This window comes from Myiozetetes cayanensis, unplaced genomic scaffold, assembly GCF_022539395.1.
Source record: "Myiozetetes cayanensis isolate MyiCay16 unplaced genomic scaffold, myiCay2020 scf13, whole genome shotgun sequence".
Taxonomy (NCBI): domain Eukaryota; kingdom Metazoa; phylum Chordata; class Aves; order Passeriformes; family Tyrannidae; genus Myiozetetes; species Myiozetetes cayanensis.
In genome coordinates, this window is record NW_026086937.1 from 23,515,677 (window position 1) to 23,537,480 (window position 21,804).

General features: G+C 39.3%; 2 protein-coding genes across 20 annotated transcripts in view; one reads left to right on the top strand and one right to left on the bottom strand.

The window, feature by feature from the left end:
- Nucleotides 1-20,082, top strand: part of CP (ceruloplasmin) — a 35,446-nt gene extending 15,364 nt beyond the window's left edge. The window contains exons 17-22 of one of the 18 annotated variants that reach the window (XM_050308377.1): nucleotides 108-247; nucleotides 720-882; nucleotides 7,157-7,304; nucleotides 7,932-8,305; nucleotides 13,336-13,397; nucleotides 14,413-20,082. In XM_050308377.1, coding sequence (XP_050164334.1) covers nucleotides 108-247; nucleotides 720-882; nucleotides 7,157-7,215 — 362 coding nt within the window. In that variant the 3' untranslated portion in view covers nucleotides 7,216-7,304; nucleotides 7,932-8,305; nucleotides 13,336-13,397; nucleotides 14,413-20,082. Of the gene's footprint in view, nucleotides 1-107; nucleotides 248-719; nucleotides 883-1,981; nucleotides 2,291-2,925; nucleotides 3,589-6,559; nucleotides 6,650-7,156 lie in introns of those variants that run through there. The other 17 variants (XM_050308372.1, XM_050308379.1, XM_050308369.1 and 14 more) reach the window with 17 other exon arrangements.
- Nucleotides 236-21,072, bottom strand: HPS3 (HPS3 biogenesis of lysosomal organelles complex 2 subunit 1). 2 transcript variants are annotated; one of them, XM_050308386.1, is made up of 17 exons: nucleotides 20,664-21,071; nucleotides 19,428-19,922; nucleotides 18,001-18,187; nucleotides 16,937-17,022; nucleotides 15,683-15,875; nucleotides 15,332-15,413; nucleotides 13,434-13,588; nucleotides 11,823-11,931; nucleotides 11,435-11,616; nucleotides 10,920-11,097; nucleotides 10,059-10,289; nucleotides 8,093-8,278; nucleotides 6,809-6,997; nucleotides 6,150-6,257; nucleotides 5,579-5,785; nucleotides 4,241-4,331; nucleotides 236-3,093 (listed from the first exon to the last, which is right to left on the bottom strand). In XM_050308386.1, exons 1-17 carry the CDS (start codon nucleotides 20,884-20,886, stop codon nucleotides 2,966-2,968), a joined length of 3,030 nt encoding a protein of 1,009 aa, XP_050164343.1. In that variant the 5' UTR covers nucleotides 20,887-21,071; the 3' UTR covers nucleotides 236-2,965. The 2 variants fall into 2 exon arrangements, with proteins under 2 accessions (XP_050164343.1, XP_050164344.1); XM_050308387.1 differs by lacking the exon at nucleotides 10,059-10,289 and having other exon boundaries at nucleotides 20,664-21,072.
- Between the last annotated feature and the right edge of the window lie 732 nt (nucleotides 21,073-21,804).

A 21,804-nucleotide genomic window follows, 5' to 3' on the forward strand; every position in this document is an offset into this window, starting at 1 on the left:
CATTACTTTTATCTGGCATTGCTTTCAAATCTTGTATTATATGAAAGTTTAGAGATCAACAATGCACACAATTTGTTTTTTCTGTCCTGTTCTTTCCTTCTATTTAGCCATTAATGGAAAGGTGTTTGGAAATTTGCATGGCCTGAATATGCATGTTGGAGATAAAGTCAGCTGGTATCTGGTGGGAATGGGCAATGAGATAGACATTCACACAGCACACTTCCATGGCCACAGCTTTGACTACAAGGTATCAAGCCCTTTTCATTTATTTCTTGCTGTGTTAAGAATGAGAGGTAGGTAAATTACCAAGGATTGTAATCTATGGTGAAAAGTCACATTACAATATTTAGTGGGGCTTGTAATTTGATTGTAAGGGTTTTATGCCCCAAACCTTTATCTGATCAACATACATGAGCCAGAGAATATCTGACAGCAGCATCTGCTGACTGGTAGCCAGTTGCTTTAACAAGACAGCTGTGAACTTCTCATGACTGTTGCAAGACAAAAGCTGTAGTTGTCCTTAATTTTCACTTAGCTGATAGTTTATTAAACTTTGGAGCATGAAATGGATGTACAAAAGTGATGCTTCAGTAGAAATGACACACAGGTGTCTTATCATTCAGTTGTGATTGAAATGTTTGGTGAGTAAATGGATAAAGCTTAAATTACTGCCATCTGGTAACGCCACCATTTAACTGTTGCTTCTGTTTGTCCTGAAGCAAACAGGGGTTTACCGGGCAGATGTCTTTGATCTGTTCCCTGGGACATTTCAAACTGTGGAAATGACTCCACGGAACCCTGGAACCTGGCTGTTACACTGTCACGTTACTGACCACATCCACGCAGGCATGGAAGCAACCTACACTGTGCTCCCAAAGGAAGGTAAGAGCTCTCGAGCTCAGTAATGGTCATTATGTTTAAAGATGCACAGTGGGGCTCACAGACAGTCCAGTGTACTCAGAACCAGTTCAGACATCCAGAGATACTCCACGTCTAGAAGCCACTTGGTCATGCTTCCCTCAGGGCTGCTCAGGAGACCAAAGTAATTAAAGGACTGGATGTTAAGTGGCTATTGTTTCAGCTTCCAATCCATATAAAGTGATAGATTTTTATTTAAAAAGAATTCATGAGACAGTGTTTCTATACCCAAGAATTGCCAGTACTCTATACCCAAGAATTGCCAGTACTGTCATACTCCATCTCAGTCTTCATTTAAAACAATAAGAACAGTTGGTAAATACAGCTCAAGTCATCATTCCTACACAGCTGAAGTACTGAAAAACTAAAATAGTGTTTTCTTTCTCAACAATGTGTTTTGGCTTTACAGACACTGTTACCTTACTCTAGCAGTATTACCTGTAAAAAATCTTTGAATTGTGAAGAATTTTGAAAGCTCTTGTTTCTACAAAGTTAATACAACTTTAAAAGCAACTCTTTCCAGTGCTCAAAAGATAGAGCATAACAGGCATTCCTTGTAACTGACAGAAGGAGATAGGAATATTTCAAGATATGTGTATGTATATGCATATATATATATGCACATATATATACATATACATATATGGGTTTTTTTGTATCTATACTGAAAATACAGACTGGAATGTTAAACAGAATCTAATTCTATATTATAAACCACTGGCATGTAAACCACAATCTAGTTCTATATTATAAACACTACTGATTTACAGAGTACATTGTGCCTAACCTGCACCGACAATAAAAAAAGATGATTTGAGAGTACACAGAAAGAGATGTGGAAAGAGACTTTAACTTGTAGCAACATGTTGGATTTTTCATTATTAGCCATCTAAAGAGTATCAAAATGTACCCTTCAGTGCATCTTAAAGCTGTTTTTAAATCTAACTCACAATGTCCAGAAGGTACTGGGATCCACTGTGCTCATTTTGGACTCTGCTGGCAATATGCACAGACTATTCTTCTGATGAAATGCATGTAAAAAAAGCTATTTTCCCCCTTACAGATAAACAGTCTTTGTTCCCAAGATTATTCAATCAGTTCAAGTGTAAAGGCATGGCAGGCACACAAGATTGATGAAAGCATTTTAACACAGTGGTTCTCCAAGGTGTCTCTTCAGTGAAGCATTTCTTGGAAAATATTCTCTCCTGGGCAACTCATCTCCATGTATGTTTTGGAAGATTTCATCTAGTGGCCACATGGATATACTGGCCACAGGTACCAAAAGGCCATAGACTAAGACAGCTAAATGGATATGACAGCTCATAAATGTATTTTTCTCTAAATAAAGGTTGTATCTTGCAAGCTAAACATATTCTAGGTGATGCCTAATGCATGTTATTTAACAGCAGAGGAATGTGAAGAGCCCAATGAAATGTACCTTTTTTTAAGTTTGAAAATAACCCTGTGTAACAGCAAAATTCGTTTTGCGTATCTGCCATCACATTGTCACATTTTACTAGACAGATATGGTAGTAGTTATTACTTAGAAAACAGGAATTTGGTTATCCATAAGTTGACACTGAAAATATATATAGTATTGTATAACTGACCAGTTAACAAAATAGTTCTTTCTGTTGAATTATTTTTATAATTTTATCCAGTAACACCTTTCAAGATGATTGGTACATTTAAAAGATGGGATGACTGAGGGACCCTGAACTCCCTAGGTCAGTGATCCAAGTAATACAGATTTGAGACTGACTTCCTGCTTTACTTTCAGTGAACACTGTATGTCCAGTTGTGCTGTACAGTATTTTCCAGTTGCCTTGTCACCACAGTTAGCTTCAAAACAGATGCTTTACCTCAGACAACAGTTGTCCTTCAATAGTTGATGTAAGATTTCAATGAAGAAGTAAGATGATTTATGTGAGGGTAGTCCCACAGTATGCAGCTCTACTGTTTGTTTCATTTGCTTTTTTATTTGTTTCATTTGCTTTTTTATTCCAGCACATTCTTTGCATTTGAGTGGATAGTACGCTTCGTTGTTTTAGGTCAGCAGCTTCCTCTGGCTGCAGTGAAGAACATGTGGCAGGAAAAATGCTGCAGTTCCATCCTCTGGTAGAAGACTGACAAAATCCCTTAGTTCCAGCTCCACTGCAACAACTGATAAAGTTTCTGCTCAGAGCAGGGGAGAAAAATCTTGTTTAGGTATTTTGAGTTTAGAACAAAGAAACAAAAAAAGTCATCAACAATGTAATTACGAACTGAAGTCATCAAATTATCTAAATACTGCAAGTGGAATGAAATTGGAGACATAGCCATTTGGATACGAATACAACTATAGGAAATCTCAAAAGTCAGCTGAAATTATGACTTAAATTAAAACCATACTTCTTGACTCATCAGGTCTACACATGGCACTAATGCTAATGGAAGTCTGCTAGTACTTCACATGTTTTGTATGAAATGCAAAGGACGCCCTGGAAATCTTATTATAAGTACCCTAACTCAGCACTATCTGTAAAACTGAATGTTTTGCGAGCGGCTTCTCAGACCAAGCTGTTCAACGTTATGTTCCTAAGCGATCACAGGACAGTTATTGTATCAAAAAAAAATCCAAAGAAAAACTGCTGGCACCAGAAACTAAAACTTTATGATAAAGCATGACAACCTGTGCAGCACAATGCAACCCCTTGGTGTTATTTTTCTCAGGCATTCCATTGACATACTTTTAACAATGTATGTGCTTTATTCAGTATCCTTAATTTGTCAAAACAAACACACTGGCCCCTCAGCTATACTCAGTATTATTAACTTCCTACAAATATGTAACAATACGACTACATAACCACTAAGCTGGATTTCTCTACTTCTAGTAATAACACACTGTGGTTTTTTTCAGTCTATGACCTAATCATCAATACATACTGAAGCCTCCCCTGTGTTACCAATAACAGTCCTTTACCTAAGAACCGTACAGTCACTTAGCCTAGGAAAACCAGAAACAATCACAAATAACTATATTTACTAAGTTTTTTACTGGTGTCTATTCCTATCTATACAGAAACAGTATGATTACAACAAGTAACTGTTTTTGATACAAAATGAATGCCATGATTTTTATCTGAGGGTACAATGCATACATTACAGAATCCCTTGCTAATGACCAGAAAGACTGTTAAACTGTATTAGCTTTAGCTGGAGAAAAAGGTCCCTTTTTCTTCCAAATTACCACATCAGTTGTCCTTAGTCTGGACAGTTATTAAGAATGTTAACTGACGTACAAAGGCTTCTGGAGGTGAGTTACAACCAACTGATTTACCTTTGAGTGATGAAATGAGAACAGGGCAGCCATTACCAGTAAGTCTAGTTCTCTTGCAAAGTTCAGGAAGCAGCTTGTTCCACCACAGAGCCTAAATCCACAAAAACACACAGCAAAAGTATAAATCAACAAGGATTGCAAAAGGGTATGAAAGAGCTGCTAAAAATACAGGTCAGTCACAATGAAGTTAATGCCAGAAATGCAGTGATTTTGCATGTATTGTATTTTTCCATCTTAAGTGCAACCTTTCTCTGCTCAAAAATCTTCACACAGTGCCCCTTATACCTCTATAGACAAGTTTAGAAGACAAAAGTCACTAGCAAGACTGATGTCAGAGAATTTATTTTTTTCCCTCTAAACAGCTCCATGCAAAGTGGTGAACAGCATTACTATAAGAACATTGCTCTGTCTCCTGACCTCATCTGTCTACTCCCAACAGCTGTAGCAGTGAATTAGGTTTTGTGTACGATTTTGTTGATAAGAATGGAGTGAAGGGAAGGGACTTCTTTCCTCCTTCTTTAAACTTGAGAACTTTTCTTTCACCTGCACTCAGATGCAGTACTGCAACCTCATGTTCAACTCTAATGTGGAAACAATCAAAGAAACTAGCTTCAGATCTGAGTAAAAAGTTAGATCAGGTTTTGAACAGAGTTCTAGTACATCCATCTAGTAGAGGATCATCTTTACTGACTCTGGTCAGTAAAGCTGTGTACAATTAATTGAGCAGCTGTGATTGGCAATGGGAGTAAACTCCTGTACTCCTCGAACACTCACATAATACGTTTCAACATTAAAACTGTATAGAAGCCTAAAGAGAAAATGAGACATAAAGACAATCTTTCCACTAGAGCATCAGTACCAGTCTGATGTTGTAAGGTCAGAAGATGTCACTAGAACACAGGAAGAACATTATTTAAGTCTAATTTTATTTGAAGGAGCATGTTCTCCTATTAGCTTATCAGTAAGACTTCACCTATAAACACTGTCAATTTAGAACACCAATTAGTGAGAAACAAGGTAGTTTTTCATTTACAGTGGAAAACCCCCCATATTACTCTCCCTTTTCTGAGGCAGTCTGCCACCTGAAAAGACGATGCTTTAAATTTACTATAATGAATACATTAAGTGACAGAAGAAACTGGAGGAAAAAATATTCCATTAAAATCAGTGGGGACTGAGTTAAAACACCAAGCAATAGGTTCAGTGCAAGCTAAGCCATTTACTTTGTCTGGAAGCTGGGCTATGTGATCCATCCAGAGCCCAGCTGAACATAACAGCATTTTAGTTACCAAAAAAACCCCTAAAAGACAGGGAACAACTTTAATGAAAGTAGCACACCTGCTTGTCACCTTTCAGCTCGTGCTGAGCATAGAGCACAGCTGCATCAGGACACCTCAGGAGGAGCTGGTCAATGGCTTCCTCATACTTGCCTAGACGGGTATTGCAGAGAACACGGATGGTTAGGCCGACATTGTCAGCCTCTGGCAGGGCCTCCAGGACAGGCAGAGCTGAAGCTACATTGATTGACTGACTACATAAAAGAGACTGAAGAGAAGAACAAAAAGTATTGTTCAAATTCAAGACAAACTTTGCGAAAAATGCTAACTATATCTTAGAACAGAAGCTGTTACTTGTTGGAATAATTCTAAAATAATACTTCCCTTAATAAATGTTGCTAAAAATTGAGAAAACAAGTTTAGGGAGGAGGCAAATGTAAATATTATTGTTATCAACAGATCTCTTCAGTATTTTTTTCTTCCATCATTTCAATTGGCCTTTTATTTCACCTTGGATAACTAGGGGGGGAAGGAGGAGAAGAGTCTGCTGGAGGAAGTTGTTAATACATACATGAATATTTGCAGAATGACTCTTAAGTTGTAAGCAGTAAGAGTCAATACCTGTTTCATACCTGTAGTCTTGAGATGTCTTCATCGTAAACTTTATCAGATGAACATCCCACTGACATTATGGAAGTCACCCATGGGAAAATCAACCCAAAATGATTACAGGAGTTTATCTGTGCAAGAAAGAATAAAATTGCAATAAAAGAAACATTTTTATTAGTGACGGTTCCATGTGAAACTCACCACAAGTGAAGAAAATTTTAATCTCAAATAGTGTAATTTAGAAGAGCAGCTACTCTTTTCTTCTGGTTCATGCAATTTAGTAACAAATGAACTGGAAGCTTTTATTCAGTTCTGTATTTCAGCTTCCCTATTCATAATTCTTTAAAATTCATCATTCACACAATTTTCTCATTCAGTAAGCTTTGTAAAATTGCAAACACTCCACCTGACACTTTCGCATTTTTCATTTTAGCCCCTACTTCTATCCAGAGCTGAGATTCCTGTTGGAAGTATATTTGCAAATGTCCCCAAGGAGCAGGACTGCCCAGAGCTAGCAATACCGGTCTGTAACTGCACACTACCTTATTTGCTTTCAGTCTTACTTCTTTTAACAGATAAACTGTCCAGAATTAAAATACTAAGAATGGTATTTGGACAGATTTTGGAGGAACACTAAAACCTCCTCTGTCCTAAAACCTCCTCTGAGTGGTTTACCACTTACCAGATCGTCTGTTGTTTTCAATGGCTTAGTCTCAGGAAGTTGCTTCTTTGATATCCTCCAAACATACTGAGAAGTAACCCTCAATAAGAGCTCCTGAAGTATTTCTTCCTGAGAGCACACTACAAGGAGAGCTTCCCAGAAATCCACCAAGAGCTGAGGAATAGTGTTTTCACTATGACTACACAACATCTAAGAACAAAAATGACAGAAGACAGCAAGTTAACACAGACTATGGTGATTATTAGAAATTAGATATTCTACATAATACACTGCTAGGCAAAATAAAAAGTTCATAGAATGATTTTAAGGTAATCAATTCTAATCAAGAGATTTTATTTCTTCTTCAAGATTTACTCCACTGCCAGAAATGTCACCACCACCGTCAGCAAATATTTACAGACTGCTAATTTGGAGGATTTTATATATGCCAATAGCCAAGCAGGTGTCTTCAAAAGAGGACTATAGAGGCCATGATGAGAGATGCTGTGTAGCTCAGGTGGGTATCATGGCAGGACCCACAAGGGAGATGTTTTAAGGTGTGCTGTGTCAGCAAAAAGGACTTTTACTTGGTTTCCAAATGGTTTTAAACAACACATCTGTTCCAATTTGAACTTTATGACTTGCTATTTTTGATACGGATCTTTCACAGTAACAGGTACAGTAAGACTGCAACATGCCTACATTAAAGAACATGTTTTAACCCAATTAAGTTATTAATTGTAGAGAAAAAAAAAAAAAAAGGTTTGTCTATTCCCAGCTGAAAGAAAGCAAACTTCAGGGATGCTAAAAAAGCTATTCTATTAATATTTCTTCTCATAAACTGCAGAGACACACTTTTCTTTCAGGAATTTATACAGAACATCAGAACATTATATACCTTCATATTTAAAGTCTGATTGTCTGGAACTATCTTTTAATCCCAATGTCTTCTTTAAAAGGAGCTTATGGAATTAATTTATCTAAATTCTGTTAAATTTCATTAGCCTTAGGAAGCTCAGTCACTAGGAAGCAATTGAAAGACCACTGAGATCAGAATATTCTCTATTCAAATGACAGGGTAAAAACAAAGAACTTAATGGATTTTTTTTTGTTTTTGTTTCATTTAACCAATATTTCTTTCCAGAAGGTCCAGTTTCTGACTCTCTAATCATCTATCATGACTGGAATATAACCCTCTTTCTGAACAAATGCTGAAATTTCTTCAGAGTGAAGGAGCAGCTGAGTCTGCTTTTCTTACCAACAGCAACATCACTATGAAAAAAACAGAAGCAAAAAAATGATCACCTTGAAAAAGGTAGCTGCTTCTTCCAATTCAATTTTACTGTTCTCATGTAAAGCCACAGTGGCAGCCACGAGTAAACCAGGCTGCATCTCCTTCAGGTGAACAGCAAACTCAGTTGGCATAACAATTCCTCCCTTACACTGCCTCAAGAGTCGCGGTTGCCCAATGAAGCCACAAGCCAGTATTGTCTACAAACATAATCAGATATAAATCAGGTAAGGAATTCAATATATGCATGATTCAACCCAATAAACTCAATATTTTCTGAGAAGAAATGAAGGAAACTCAGGGGAAGAAAATAAATCCTTTTTCATAGAGTAACTCTTCAGAAACTAAGCTCCAAACTGCATGAACACTCCAAAACAATAGGCCTTGTGCTTGAACACTGAAAGTAACATGCTGATAAAAGCTGAAGTTACTGTGCACATAAGAAAGTTGGACTTTGCGAAGAAATCCAAGACATTCAATACACACAGTGCTTTGAAAAATCACTGGCTGAATTTCCAATGGACTACTTTGCTAAATTTCAGTAGATTACTTTGCTAAAGTGTGATTTTTATTTTGAAAATACCCCAGAAACAGTGATCAAAATGTGCTGCGCTTTGTGCAACAGTAAGTTGTTTCTGGGTATGTGAGTGCTTTCAAAGGTAACCATCACAAGGTGCTATTGCCACTTTAAAGACAGTGGAGAAATGATGCCTAAGGAAATTAAATTAATGACACAAATATTAAGGCAGACCTAGGAGGAAAATTCAGATTTCACCCTGCTATGAATACAAACTATTTTTCTTTCTTTAGTTTTCTAAAAGTGTGAGTTTTTTCTACTTTGAAACAAAATGCTTTTTTAAAGATGAACTGCAATAAAACATATTTAATAGATCAGATTAAAAAGAAAGAAAATGCAACCAAACAACCCAACACCCATATCTCAGGCACCTTCTGTAAATAATTTCTATTCTATTCTGTAAATAACAACCATGCAGTGGAATGTGTATGTTTGCTCACAACATGGCAATTTCATTTGATCACACGGCAAAAGCAGATGATACTGAATATAATTTTTGAAAGAGCTCCCCACAGTTCCCACCTTGCAATTTAAAAACTTCTGATTTTAAAAGCTCTCCAGGACTTCTTTCAACAAAGCATAGTATCTAACTTTGGAACAGCTATCCATTTATTTCAAAAGTTTTTTAGACTTCCAAACATCTCACTCTAAGAAAAGTCTGTATTTCAAGCTCTGTCACCTTTGAATATTCCACAGTTCTGATCAACCTTACCAAGAAGTAATTTACAGACTGATCTCAGTCTAAAATCACATGTGAACATCTATGGCAGAGACAGCTCCACTAAGGTTTCCCCCACATACACTGATGAGGAATTCATATTTTGATAGCACTGAAGTAGATTCTGATCTGGTCTTAGTAAGGGTTAAGTGCTTTGATTCCACATAAGAAACGTGTGAAACTGTATACAGAAATTTCAGTTTGTGTGCACAATGGACAAATATACTGCTTGAAGAGCAATTTTATAACAACTGTTTGCATAGAGATGGTGTTTTCATGGGTGTATCACATGTTAATTTCAGGTGTAGGGCTGTAGAAACGCTACTATACAACCCTATACTGCTATACAGGCCAGGCAGCTGAAGAGCACTGGCTCTGCAGAGCTTGTTACCTCCCAGTAAACAGCATTTAATTTATCAAGAATTAAGAGCTTCAGAACTTTTACTTATTTGGTAAGGCTTTGCCAAGACAAGATTACCCTACCTGCAGGGTAAACTGTATAGTCCCAGTGTGTGCCAGCCCTCCATTTTACTGCCATTGCACACATTCAGTGGAGCCTACATAGCACATCAGGAGGAAGAGGAGTGACTGAAAGTTTCTTTTACTGTAAAGTGCAAGTACAAATCAAACGACTGATGTGGGCTTTGGCAAAGTGTGAATAGCTCATGCTCTCAGCATACTTTACCTCATTATAGGAGTCCATCTCATGTTCATACATTATCAGGTCTCCCATTTTCAGAGCCAGATAAGCCTTAGTAAGCGTCAGGACCACTGATGGCATCATCTTTTCTACTTTCTGAAGATACTTCACAGCTGTCAAAGGACATACATTTCTCATGCAGGGGCTGCAAAGGATTTGAGGCAGCTGCACGGGGTCAGCGAGATAGAATATCTGGAGAACTTTATTTCCTGATTCCTATTGAAATAAAAGCCATTTGACAGTTTAGACCTTTTCAGATATAAAGTCTACTATGGCATATGAAAGTAGTGCAGTTTTGTGGTTGTTTTGGTTTTGAGTTTGTTTTTTTTTAAACAGACAAGTACAGCTTAGCTATCAAATCACAGTGCCTCTCCTGCCTCTCTCCTCCCTACTAATAAAAATAAAGGATCACTAACTGGTAGTGATTCAACCCATATTCTGGGGTGCTAGCTAGAACCCCACAGTGAATTGTTTTTACCAACCTCTACAATTTGGCAATGTTCAAAGAAACAGTTTGTTTTGCTACAGAAATGGGAGATGAAAGAAATCTGAGGCAGAGCTTTCCTAAAACAGAAGTGTCTCTGTGTGCAAGTGGGAAACAGATCACTAGCAACATGCATCATGATAGCCAAACCCATAATACGTAGCTTGAAAGTAGGCCAGAGCATCACAAGTGCTGCTTGCTATTTTTTCAGTGAAAATGGGAAAATAAAAATAATGTGAACAAGAATAACTGTAAAACTAAATAAGCAGCTCATCATTGTCAATGGGAATTTGATTAAAATTTGATACACAGTTCTTAAAATCAGAACTAAACAGATTACAGAAAAAACAACTTGTTTCTACCTTGCTTAATTCTTCATTCAAGTCTTCATTAAGAGAGTGAGTTAAGTAAAATATGAATCCTTTCTCATATGTCTGTGTTTCATCACCTTCTGAAACCAGTCTCTTTAAAACCTCAGTCATGGATAAGCCTGACATTCTGTAGTATGGCAAAGCAAGGTGGTAATCCTTAGTGTCAAACCTGTAGACAACAGAGAGGAAGGAAAAAAAAATAACAAAAAAACTAAGGGCAACACTTTTGCCATCACTCTTGGTAAGAACTAAAACAATACATCAAACAAAGTCAGACACGTCAGTTATCTGCATGTTCATAGTTCATATTCACATAATGGTTGCATTCTGTGTTTAATGACAATAAAGACAACCAGACTGACCAGATCAAGCTGTTTTTGTAAAAGAGAGACTTACATTACATATGTAATACTAATGTAAACCAGCAAAGAATTACGGATTTTCATTTTAAGGTTACATTATTGGAAACACAGCTCACCTATACCACCTCAACATGTAAAACATACCTGCTGTAGCAGTCTCCTAAGAATGCACAACTTTCTCTGAACGCTCTTAGAAGTTCTTCTTTCTCATCTGATTTAAGGAAGTGAGGGTCCATTATAGCTGCTCGGATCAGTAAGTGAGCCTCACTTAAAAGATGGATGCAGCTCTCAGTTTTAACATTTTCATAAGTTCTACTATAATCTACCTAGAACAGACACAGGATATACTTGAGCTACTGGCAAAAATTAAGAATATACAGGAGCAATTCTAATGAGGAAAGCCATTTGAAACAGGATTATGTGCTATACATGAGAAATACATTACATTATATTCAGCAATGGCATGCATCGGAGATTAATTAACAGTACTTATTTTAGTTAGCAAGCAACAAAAGCAGGAGTCGGGCAATACCATTTCTCTGTAAAGCTGAATGGTTGAAACAGTGTTTATAATATATAAATTCCAACCAGGCTCTGACTCAGAATTTGTTCTGGATTTGATGCTGTCAGCCTTTCTGGAACTAGAGGAGGAAAAAAATTGAGTTGTCAATGTTGAAATAAACACTATGCAGCCAAAACACCACCATTCATTTGATAATTCAAATGCATAAATAGGTATGTTTGCAGACAAGTGAATGTTGGAGACTTTAACTGTGAATTTGAGTCAGAACAGCTAATAACAAAATGGGGATAGGCATGTTCACACACCGGGAACATCATCAGAACTGTATACTACATCTTCTCTGGTGTTTTACACCAGGTAGTATCAGATACTTACAGGGATCACAGAATCATCAAATGGCTTAGCTTGGAAGGGACCTTTTAAAGATCATCTAGTTCCAACCCCCCTGTCATGAGCATGGGACAGGTCAGACTGCCCAGGGCCCCATCCAACCTGACCTTGAATATTTAAGTACTTTAAATTAGCTAAGGTGTTTACGTTCATTCTGTAAGGACTTAATGCACGTTTGCCCCCGCAGTTTTATCAAAGTGTTTGCCAAGACATTGTGTAAAGAAATACCAGAATGCTTTTACTCACATGTTGGTTAGGTTTGATATGCCCAAAAAAACACCACAGGAAAACACAGACTCTTTTTGTTCTTCTTTTTGGTTTTTAACTGTTCTGGGATATTTACATCTTTATTTTCAAATTATGGTACTAAGTAGCCTACTATTTGTTCAACTCGTGTCCTTTACAGAAGGCATAAAGAGTATCTTCCTCAAATGCCAATTAGAATATTTGAAACAACACAATTGTCAGAAGAAAATGTGCTTTATTCCAAAAAACGACAGTATTTTGAATAGGCATTCTCCCTGATAGGCTTATCCTTATCTTCTCCTGAATAATGTCTGCTCTAGGCTTTAAGAAATACTGGTTCAAATAACTGCTTCAATCAACTATAGCTGTCCCACTCTTGTTAATTAACTTGAACTGACTTTAAGAAATGTGGTTCCCGAATAGCTGTTTAGAATAGCTCCTTATATGTTTTATGAAAAGCCCACAAAAAATAAGGGGGATAGCAGTTCCCATGGAAATTGATAAAAAGTCACATATGCCTCTGGCTACTTACATGCTACAAAAGTAACTTGGGCCAAAGTTTGATCCAACTTTTGTCATGGATAACTGTTGCGATGTTCATAACTTTTCTTGTAAAGAACCCCAAAGATAAGACATTTTCATTTTGTGCTACAGCACATTTTGTAACCTGTAGCTTTGGTACTCTACATAGTACTTTAGTTTCTCAAGATAAATATTTTTTTCTTCGCTGGCTAAGTTCTTAGTAATGTTATTTTAACATTTTGTTGATTTCAAGCATCTATGATCCTACTCTCATTTCTTCTGCATCAGTTAATACAACAGAATTTAAAAAAAAAAAGTTTGATTTCTGTTCTCATTCACTAAGAATGGAATTCTTTTCAAACAGTTTTTCCACAGAGGAACTACTCCCACTGCAGTACCCACAAATTCAGCACTGTACCCAGAGCTGTAAGTACCATCTCTCTAAAAGACACAAATCCTTACAGCATCCTTCTTGTAGGCTTTCTCCTTTCAGTAATATCTTCTGTGTCTGCCTTTGTCAAAAGAATTATATGGTTTTTGAAATGACAGATAGCTCTTGGTCCTATAAAAAGCTGCATTCTTAATGTGCAGACATCCAGTGTGACAGGTGGACAAGCCTATAAAGGAAAGAGATTGTTTTGTCATTTCAGTTAGTACATACTTTGAGTCTTTAAATAAATCAGGGAAAAAAGTAACCTTTGTACAATGATCTGACATTAAAAACATTCCTTGGCTTTTTCTAATTTGGAGTGCTTCACTTAAACAAGAATAAAAATACTTATAAAAGCATGACAAGAAACATTTAACAATGAGTAAAAGAAAAAAAAAATCATTTCCCTCTTCAAAGCAACTACAGTTTTAGCTGTGTGTCTTAAAATAATGCAGGCTGAGCCAGATGTCTAATGTGGAAAACCTAATCCCAAATAGTCTGAATTTGGCCAAGTTGTAAAAGACTGCCTGGTTATAAAAGTCTTGATTTCAGTTGCTTATAAAAAGCAATTACAGACAGAAGTATTATATTTGCTTGTCTATTGTTAAATGACGTACTCCATATTATATCTCCAATTTGTTCAATATGCACCTTTCAGGAAAAACTTACCCTATCACACTGGACTAAAAATTGAAAAACGCAACCTCATTTGCACAGAAATATTTTAAATTTACCACTTTAAATAGATAAAATACTACATTTACAAATTAACATACACAGTGAAGCAAGGCAACACAGTATTATATGAGTAACCTGATTTTTGAAGACACCTCAACGTTTCTTGTAAGAGGTGGAGGCCTGCAGGCATGACCTAGAGACTCTGAACTGCCCTGGGCTAGTCAGAACCAGAACCAGGCAGCTCTTAAACTGGTGTAAAAAACAAGCAGGAAAAATAATAATAGCAAATAATAAAAATAACCATCATCATCCTCACACTTCAAACTCCTATAGCCCTGTGGGACTGGAGCCCATGGAGGATCTGCAGCCTCTGGACAGCAAGCTGCAGCAAAGACATCTGTGCGGGACAGCAGCCTGCACACGCCTCCAAACCTCCTCTGGAGGCAGGAGGCAGCATTTGGCTGACTGGAGGAATTGTGATGGACTTTAATGTAACCCATGGTGAAAACACAGAAAGCTGAGACTGGAGAATAGACAGGACAGATTGTGTCACATGTTTGTATCGGTTATCTAGTACCTCTGTAAAGAGCAGAGAATATGTGTTTGACTCTTGAAAATTTTATAAAACTTCTACTGTCCTATGGTATCTTTATGTCCGCTGTCCGCATGCTCAACAGAAATCCTTAAATGCTAACATAAAACACACTTCAATCTACTACGCCTATTAATGTATATCGGAACCTTTACAATTCAATAGATTTTTACTGATAAGCCATTTAAGGAAGGGGGAAAGTTTAGACCTCCAAGGATCAAAAGCCCTCCTCCTAAAAAGCATGCTGTAAGTATGTGGTAGCAGACTTGTTTGATTGTCTACACTCCTCCTACAAAATCTGTTTTTTCAAGGGCACCTGAGAGAGAGAAACATCATCAGCTACAATAACGGAAAACTCTGCACCCTTCATTCAGTTTTCTACAGAAAAGCATGGAATTTAGCTTAAAACAGAAGTGATTTTATAGTTTTTTTGAACACATTCTACTCACAGTCTAGAATTTAAGACGGCAACAAGAGATTGTTTCATTGAGACATCTGTAGACCATCAAAATACAATACTCCATAGATTGAAGTAAAATATTAATTTTGGATGTTATTTTATTCATCCAATAGAAACTAACAAAATTTCAAACGGAAAATAAGTCAACTAAGTGCCATACCACTACTCCAATAGTTTTAGTGAGATAACGAGAGATGCACCTTCACAGTTGTATCAATGTAGGGATCCTCATCACGAGCTGCTGCTGCACTGCATCGCACTGTGAAACACTGCAGGTTCTCACTAGAGGGAAAGATGAAAATGCAACGATGAAGGAAAGAAATTGAGACTTGCAAAAATCAAGTAGCCAAGACTACAGAGAATCACCTCTTTTTGCTTTGAAGAAATGGGCTTCGAAGCCTAAGCAGGAGGGCCCACTGGACTAACATATGAGCCTGCCCAGAGATTTCCAGGAGACTATGAAGGATGTATCAGAGGGGGAAAAAAAAAAAAAAAGGGCAGTAGCATAGAGAAACACAGTAATAGTATCAGCAAAATCATAAACTTAGTACCTTGTAATGACATGTAGGAACTGTGGAGTAAGGACTGCCTGCTCGGACTTCTCTGAATACTGGTAAGTAGAAATTACTTCTACTAGCTTCCCAAGAGAGTAGAGATATCCAACATGAGGTAAAGAGAAAAAGCAAAAGAGACTCAGTAGTTCTCTCTTGTTCTCAGTTTCCTCATAGGCTGTCACAGAACTTCCTAGATGTAACAATAAGAAAGACATTTTACATACTTCATAAATCCAAACCTGGCAATTCCATTGCAAGCCTGATGCCTAAAAGATACTATCAAACCTGTCCAAGTTGCAGACTGGTTTTGTTAGTAGCTAATAAAAAGAACTATATGAAGTTATTAGAGAGAGACCAAGGGAGAGCTACTAAGATGGTGAAAGCCTAGAGGGGAAGCCATACAAGGAGTGGCTGAGGTTACTTGCTTTGTTCAGCCTGGAGGAGTGTGATGGGAGACCTAACAGCAGTCTCCATGCAGTTCCTGAGGGAATGACCTGAAGTTGTGTCAGGGGAGGTTTAGGTCGAACATCAGGAAAAGATTCTTCCCCCAGAGGGTGGTGGGGCATTAACCAGGCTCCCCAGGGCAGTGGGCATGGTCCCAAGGCTGCCAGAGCTCTAGGAGTGGTTGGACAACGCTCTCAGGGACAGGGTAGGATTGTCAGGGTGTCTGTGCAGAGCCAGGAATTGGATTCAATGACCCCCATGGATCCCTTCCAACTTTAGCATATTCTATGATTCTATGAAATCCGACTGCTAACATACAGCATTAAATTCTTCCATGAGTCTTCTGGGGCTTGAGCTAGTGAACCCCTAAAATTTGCATTCACCTCTCCCTTTCCAGTTTTAATTAAAGCCTGTCAGAAAGGTAACCTGTATCTTAGTGATTATTAAGGTTTACTACCCTGATTTCCTCTGTGGGCTAATGAGTAGCAGTCTAATATCTTAAAACACTGAGGATAATTTTATTAGTGCAATGTAAAGAGTGACTGTTTTGCAACACAAAATTAATCAGCAGAGAACTGATATAAGCTGATTTAGTCTTCCTCATTTGGTGTGATGAATTGGTATTTTAGTTCAAGGTTTATGCGGAACTTGGAGAAATTTAAAGACTTTTTTGTTAACAGAAGCTCAGTTTAAAATCATGGAAAAGGGAGGAAAGATGTCAATTTGAAAAACAAATAATCCAGAAACAGTGTACAAAACAGGATACAGAACGAAGCTTTTTCCTTTCACAGTCATGTAGCCATGTACCTGTCTGATATATAGGGAGCAGCTGAACAGAGTGCAACTTTGTCTCTTCACAAAACCCAAAAGGCGACTGGTCAGGTGTAAAATGTCTAGAGAAAAAAATCCAAAACAACAACACGAGACCACAGTGAGAGATTATGATGATCTACTTTGGACAAAGAAATGGCACTGGTTATAACAGGCATGGTTCATGTTTTAACACTCAACAACAATTCACACTCCTATTACCAATGTCATTAGCATAGCAATGCCAAGCAGCACGGGGCACAGCTACATACAACTATCTTGAGTTCCTGCAGCCAAAATCCTCTTTCTTTGCTTGTCTGCAAGATGCATGTCAAAGTCTGAGATCATTGGAAGATATGTTGCAATTGATTTGGACCTCAATTTAACCTTTTTTTTCTCCCTTTTTATTCTACTGAGCTGTATGTAACATCATGTCATCTCCAATCCTGTTTTTCTTTCCTATTACGTGTCATCTTTTTCCCTACTTTGCTTTGGAATTCACTGCTGGACTGCGACATTAATTCTTCCTCGGTCTTTGATAAAAATGCTGATAAAAGAGGAAGACTAAATCAGCTTCCTGAGAAGGGGACGTGGAGAGGGAGATGCTGAGCTCTTCTCCCTGGGACAGGACACCTGGGAGGACTCAAAGCTGCGCCAGGGGAGTTTCAGGTTTGACATGAGGAAGCATTTCCTTACCAAGAGAATGGTGAAACACTGGAACATGCTTCCTAGAGAGGTGGTCAATGCCCCAGGCCTGTGAATTATTTAAGAGGCATATGGACTGTGCCTTTAGTACTATGCTTTCACAGTAGCTCAGAAGTGGTCAGGCAGCTGGACTAGATGATTGTTGCAGATCCCTTCCAAGTGAAATATCCCAATATATTTAATAAAGGGCTTTCTTTGGTATCCCATTATTTCCTCAGTTCAAAAGAAACCCTAACCCTTAAAAAATCCCCAAAAGTTAAAAATATCAGTTTTCTTTCAGAAAGACATAATCCACAACTCATTTTGATTTCTTGTAGTAAATTAACTCATAAAGGGGGAAAATACATTTGTAATACCTGAAAAGCAGATACTGCACTTGGAAGCACTTTGTCTCCTCAGTAGGTAACTCTGTGGATTCCAATGTGATGGGTATCTCACATAGCTTACTTTCTTCCCCAAGCAGTTCCACTGGCTTCTGGCATATGATGAACTCATCTAATTCAAGCTGCAAAGTATGTGTTGAAGGGCTTTCATCTTTCACACCTGAACAATGAAAATGTTATCTTAATTGTTCAAACCATTCCATTCAGCAGTAAGAAATTGGTATGACACAGTATCAATTAAATACTCCAATTACAGCTACATAGCTAGGGTTTGCTTCCTCAAACCATCAGATTTTGAAAACAGCCATGCTAGAAGAACTATTCCTTAATTAAGCCTCAGCAGTCTGAATACCCAGAAGTCAAGATTTCTGAAAAAAACCTCATGTAGACTGTTCATTAGAAAGCAAGTCCAAAGCAACTTGTGCTGCAAATGGTTGGTCATCAAAAACTGTTGTCTTTTGGCTGGAGGGGTTTTGAGAACAAAAAGGCAGCAATGACAGGAAGTTGTGCTCTCTTAAACTTAAGTTCTGGAAAGCAAATCCTAACAACACTCGGGAAGAAACTGGAACTTTTCTGTCTAGTTTTTAGTAATAAAAACAACTACATGATCTGAGAAAAGTTCCATCTTCACTCAGTGAAGAACATTCCTTTTATATTTTCCCTGTGACAAGTCTTATTTACCTTTAAATCTTTCTGTAGGTGCAGTTTCCATTTCTACAAGACCATCATTCTAAGTTTAATTATAAGCAAATTATAAACTTTCCTAAAGTTTGTTGTTGTTCACCTGATACATATACTTTTGAAAGGTGGGAACTGATACTTGATTATGTATGGACTGATGTCTTGCAATACACAGGAATGAAACCTACCACCTGCATGTACTTCTGGGATATCTAGGATTTTAAGGAAAGGCCTCGAATAAGAAAAAGGACTGAAAAAGGAGAATTTGCTTGATTATGCAGGTCTGAGCCTACTAACAGTTACAAAAGTACACAGGCATTGCCACAGAAACATTCTTAAATGTGTAAGCCAGTTATTTAGGCAGTGACACTGACAGAATAAATTTTCTGAACATAGCACACTGAACTACTTTACTTTAGTAAAGAACACTTTAGTTTGGCCCATGGTAGCATGCCGAAACAGCAACCTAATTCTCTATCTGTAGAGGCTATCCTGAAAGTGTGCAGAATGATGGCATATTTGTTTCAATTGTTACCTCCAACTGCAGGGTTGGTACAACTTTCCATGCCCTAGAACATTCTGCTGACAGTCACAGGACGATCTAGAAATATTTGCCGAAGGGCAAAGACCTTGTTTGAGCCTACTTTCAGAATAACAGGAATCAGTGAGCAGATTCTTAAAGATACAAAAAAAAAAAAAAAAATTATTTCTGCACTTACCTCCATCCACAGTCTTTTCTGGTGCGCTGACTCCCTGAGCACATTGCTCTGTCCTGTCTGCACTTTGCTGGACCAGTTCCAGTTTCAGGATTAGAACATCCAGCTCTGTTGTTATGGCTATATGTCTGGCACAAAATGCAACTTCAGCAGGAATGAGATTATCAATGTGCAAAATTAAGGAGCGTTCAAAATCTAACACAGTCAAATTCTGGTTTATGACCAGGTATTTCAAACAGAATATGACTAATTTATTCTTGCAGCCCACAAGAAGATCTCCATTTACAGGACAACATGAAATGCACAGTGGAGGGTCTGAAAGTGGCATTTCAACAACTGACATCTGTTCTTTCCAGGTTTCACTATATGACTCTTCCATCTTGTGACCAACCATCCGAACACACACACGAGAGCTCCCTGCAGACATACATCTCCAGTTCGTATATGCTCTTAGGAAAGTTGCTTTGCTTTTTTCTTCAATTGTCACCAGGTAGTCTCCTTAAAAGAAATACATCATTACAGAATAGATGACAATTTTTGAGCTCTTTAGCTTCTGTAGTTCATTACAAAGAACATCTTAAAAGTCTCAACTCATCCATAAAATTCCCAAACCAGTCTTCACCAATTTTTCTCTAATTAAATACAAAGTGCAAGTTTTTTTGCTGGGTTGCACACATTTAACATACCACTAAAAAAAAAGGACTCATACATCTAGGTCCAGAATAACTCGTAAGTGAATCTGCTGTATGAGCTGTATTTGCAGACAAGGTCCCCTTCCTACCCCCAACCTGCGTCCCCAGTCCCGTTTTATTATCTACAAACCACAGAAAGCAGCAAACAGACTCATGAAGAGCTGTGGGACTGGCTGGAACGATCACCCACCCCGTGCTCTGAAAACAAAAACCCAGTAGAACAAAAGCAGGGGAGGGAGTACTGACTCTACTCTGGGCGGACGCAGACGGTGAACACAAGGGAGACGCGGCCCGCGCCCTCCTCGGGCCCGGCCCGCGGGCCAACCCGCTCCAGCCGCCGCGCCCAAGCCGACCCCTGCCTCGGACGGAGCCTGAGGGAGGAGCGGGTGGGAGCGCCAGGCCCCGAGGGGGGCCGCACGCCAGCCTCCACTCCTGGCCCGGCTCCCCCTCGCCCGGCGGAGGCCCAGGGCCTGTTTGCGCACTCGAGCCGGACACGTCCCAGCCTCCCCAGACGAGCACCCCCGGAGCCGGCGCCGCCGGGACTGACCTGCCGAGCTGTGCGCCATGCGCAGCACGGGCCCCAGCGTGGCGAAGGAGCCCAGGGGCTCGCAGCGGCCCTGGTCGTGCATGGCGAACACCTCCACTCTGCAGCTGGCCGCCGTGCTGGCCACGAACAGCACGTCCTGGCCGCAGCAGAAGTGTGCCGGCTCCTGCTTACAGGGCACTACTCGCTGCGACCCGAACGGGTGCAAGTTGTAAAGCTGCACCATGGTACCGCAGCAGCGGAGTGCGCGCCGAAGGCCTCTCGGGGCGGCGCCTGCACTTCCGCGGCGGCTGAGCGGGCAGAGACACTTCCCCTGGCGGGCTGCGGGGCCCGGCTCCGCCGGCAGCGTTCGGCTCCCCTGGGGCAGGTAGCGTGGCACGAGGGATTTTGTGGCCTTCGTGTGGCTCCGTTACTGTGTGAGCACTCCCGGGCATGCTCTGCCGTGGCAGAGCAGCGCCGTGCACTGCGGGAACTCCCGAGTGGGAGGGTAAGTTGGAAGCGATCATTGCGCTAAGACAGGACTGGGAACGGCGGCTCCGAAGTAGACCTCACTTTCGAGTGTTTGGGGCGGAGGTGCGTGTGCGGAGCGGATTTTCCGCGGGCGCGGATCGGAGCAGCTGCCGCCGACAATCAGCGAACGTAACCTTTCAGGCTGCTGAGGCCTGGGGTCTTTCAGTCTCCCAGATACAAACATAAATACTTCTTTGTATTTAAATGCAGCAGTTCTTTCTTCATAATTCCATATGCTCTGCATACACTGCATGCTCCACGGATATTAGTTACAAATACTTCTGGGGGGAAAAAAAAAAATCACTTCTGGTATCTTTAGTTTATGTTGCCCCTTTTCTCTCTCCCGGTTTTAAAGAACATGTAGGCAAGAAAACAACCCAAAATGTACAAGCCACATCGAGACCAACAAAACTCCCCCAAGCAAAACTTAAGTTTTGTCTCAATTTCCAGATTCAGGACTAAAGGAAGTGTATTTCACAGAATATCCTTAGTTGGAAGGGACCCATAAGGATCCAGGCTAACTGTTAAGTAAATGGCTTGTATGGGGATCAAACCCATGACCTTGGTGTTACTGGGACCATGCTCTCACCAACTGGGTCAGCAGTTTTTACACAAGCCACGTGCCCTATAATTC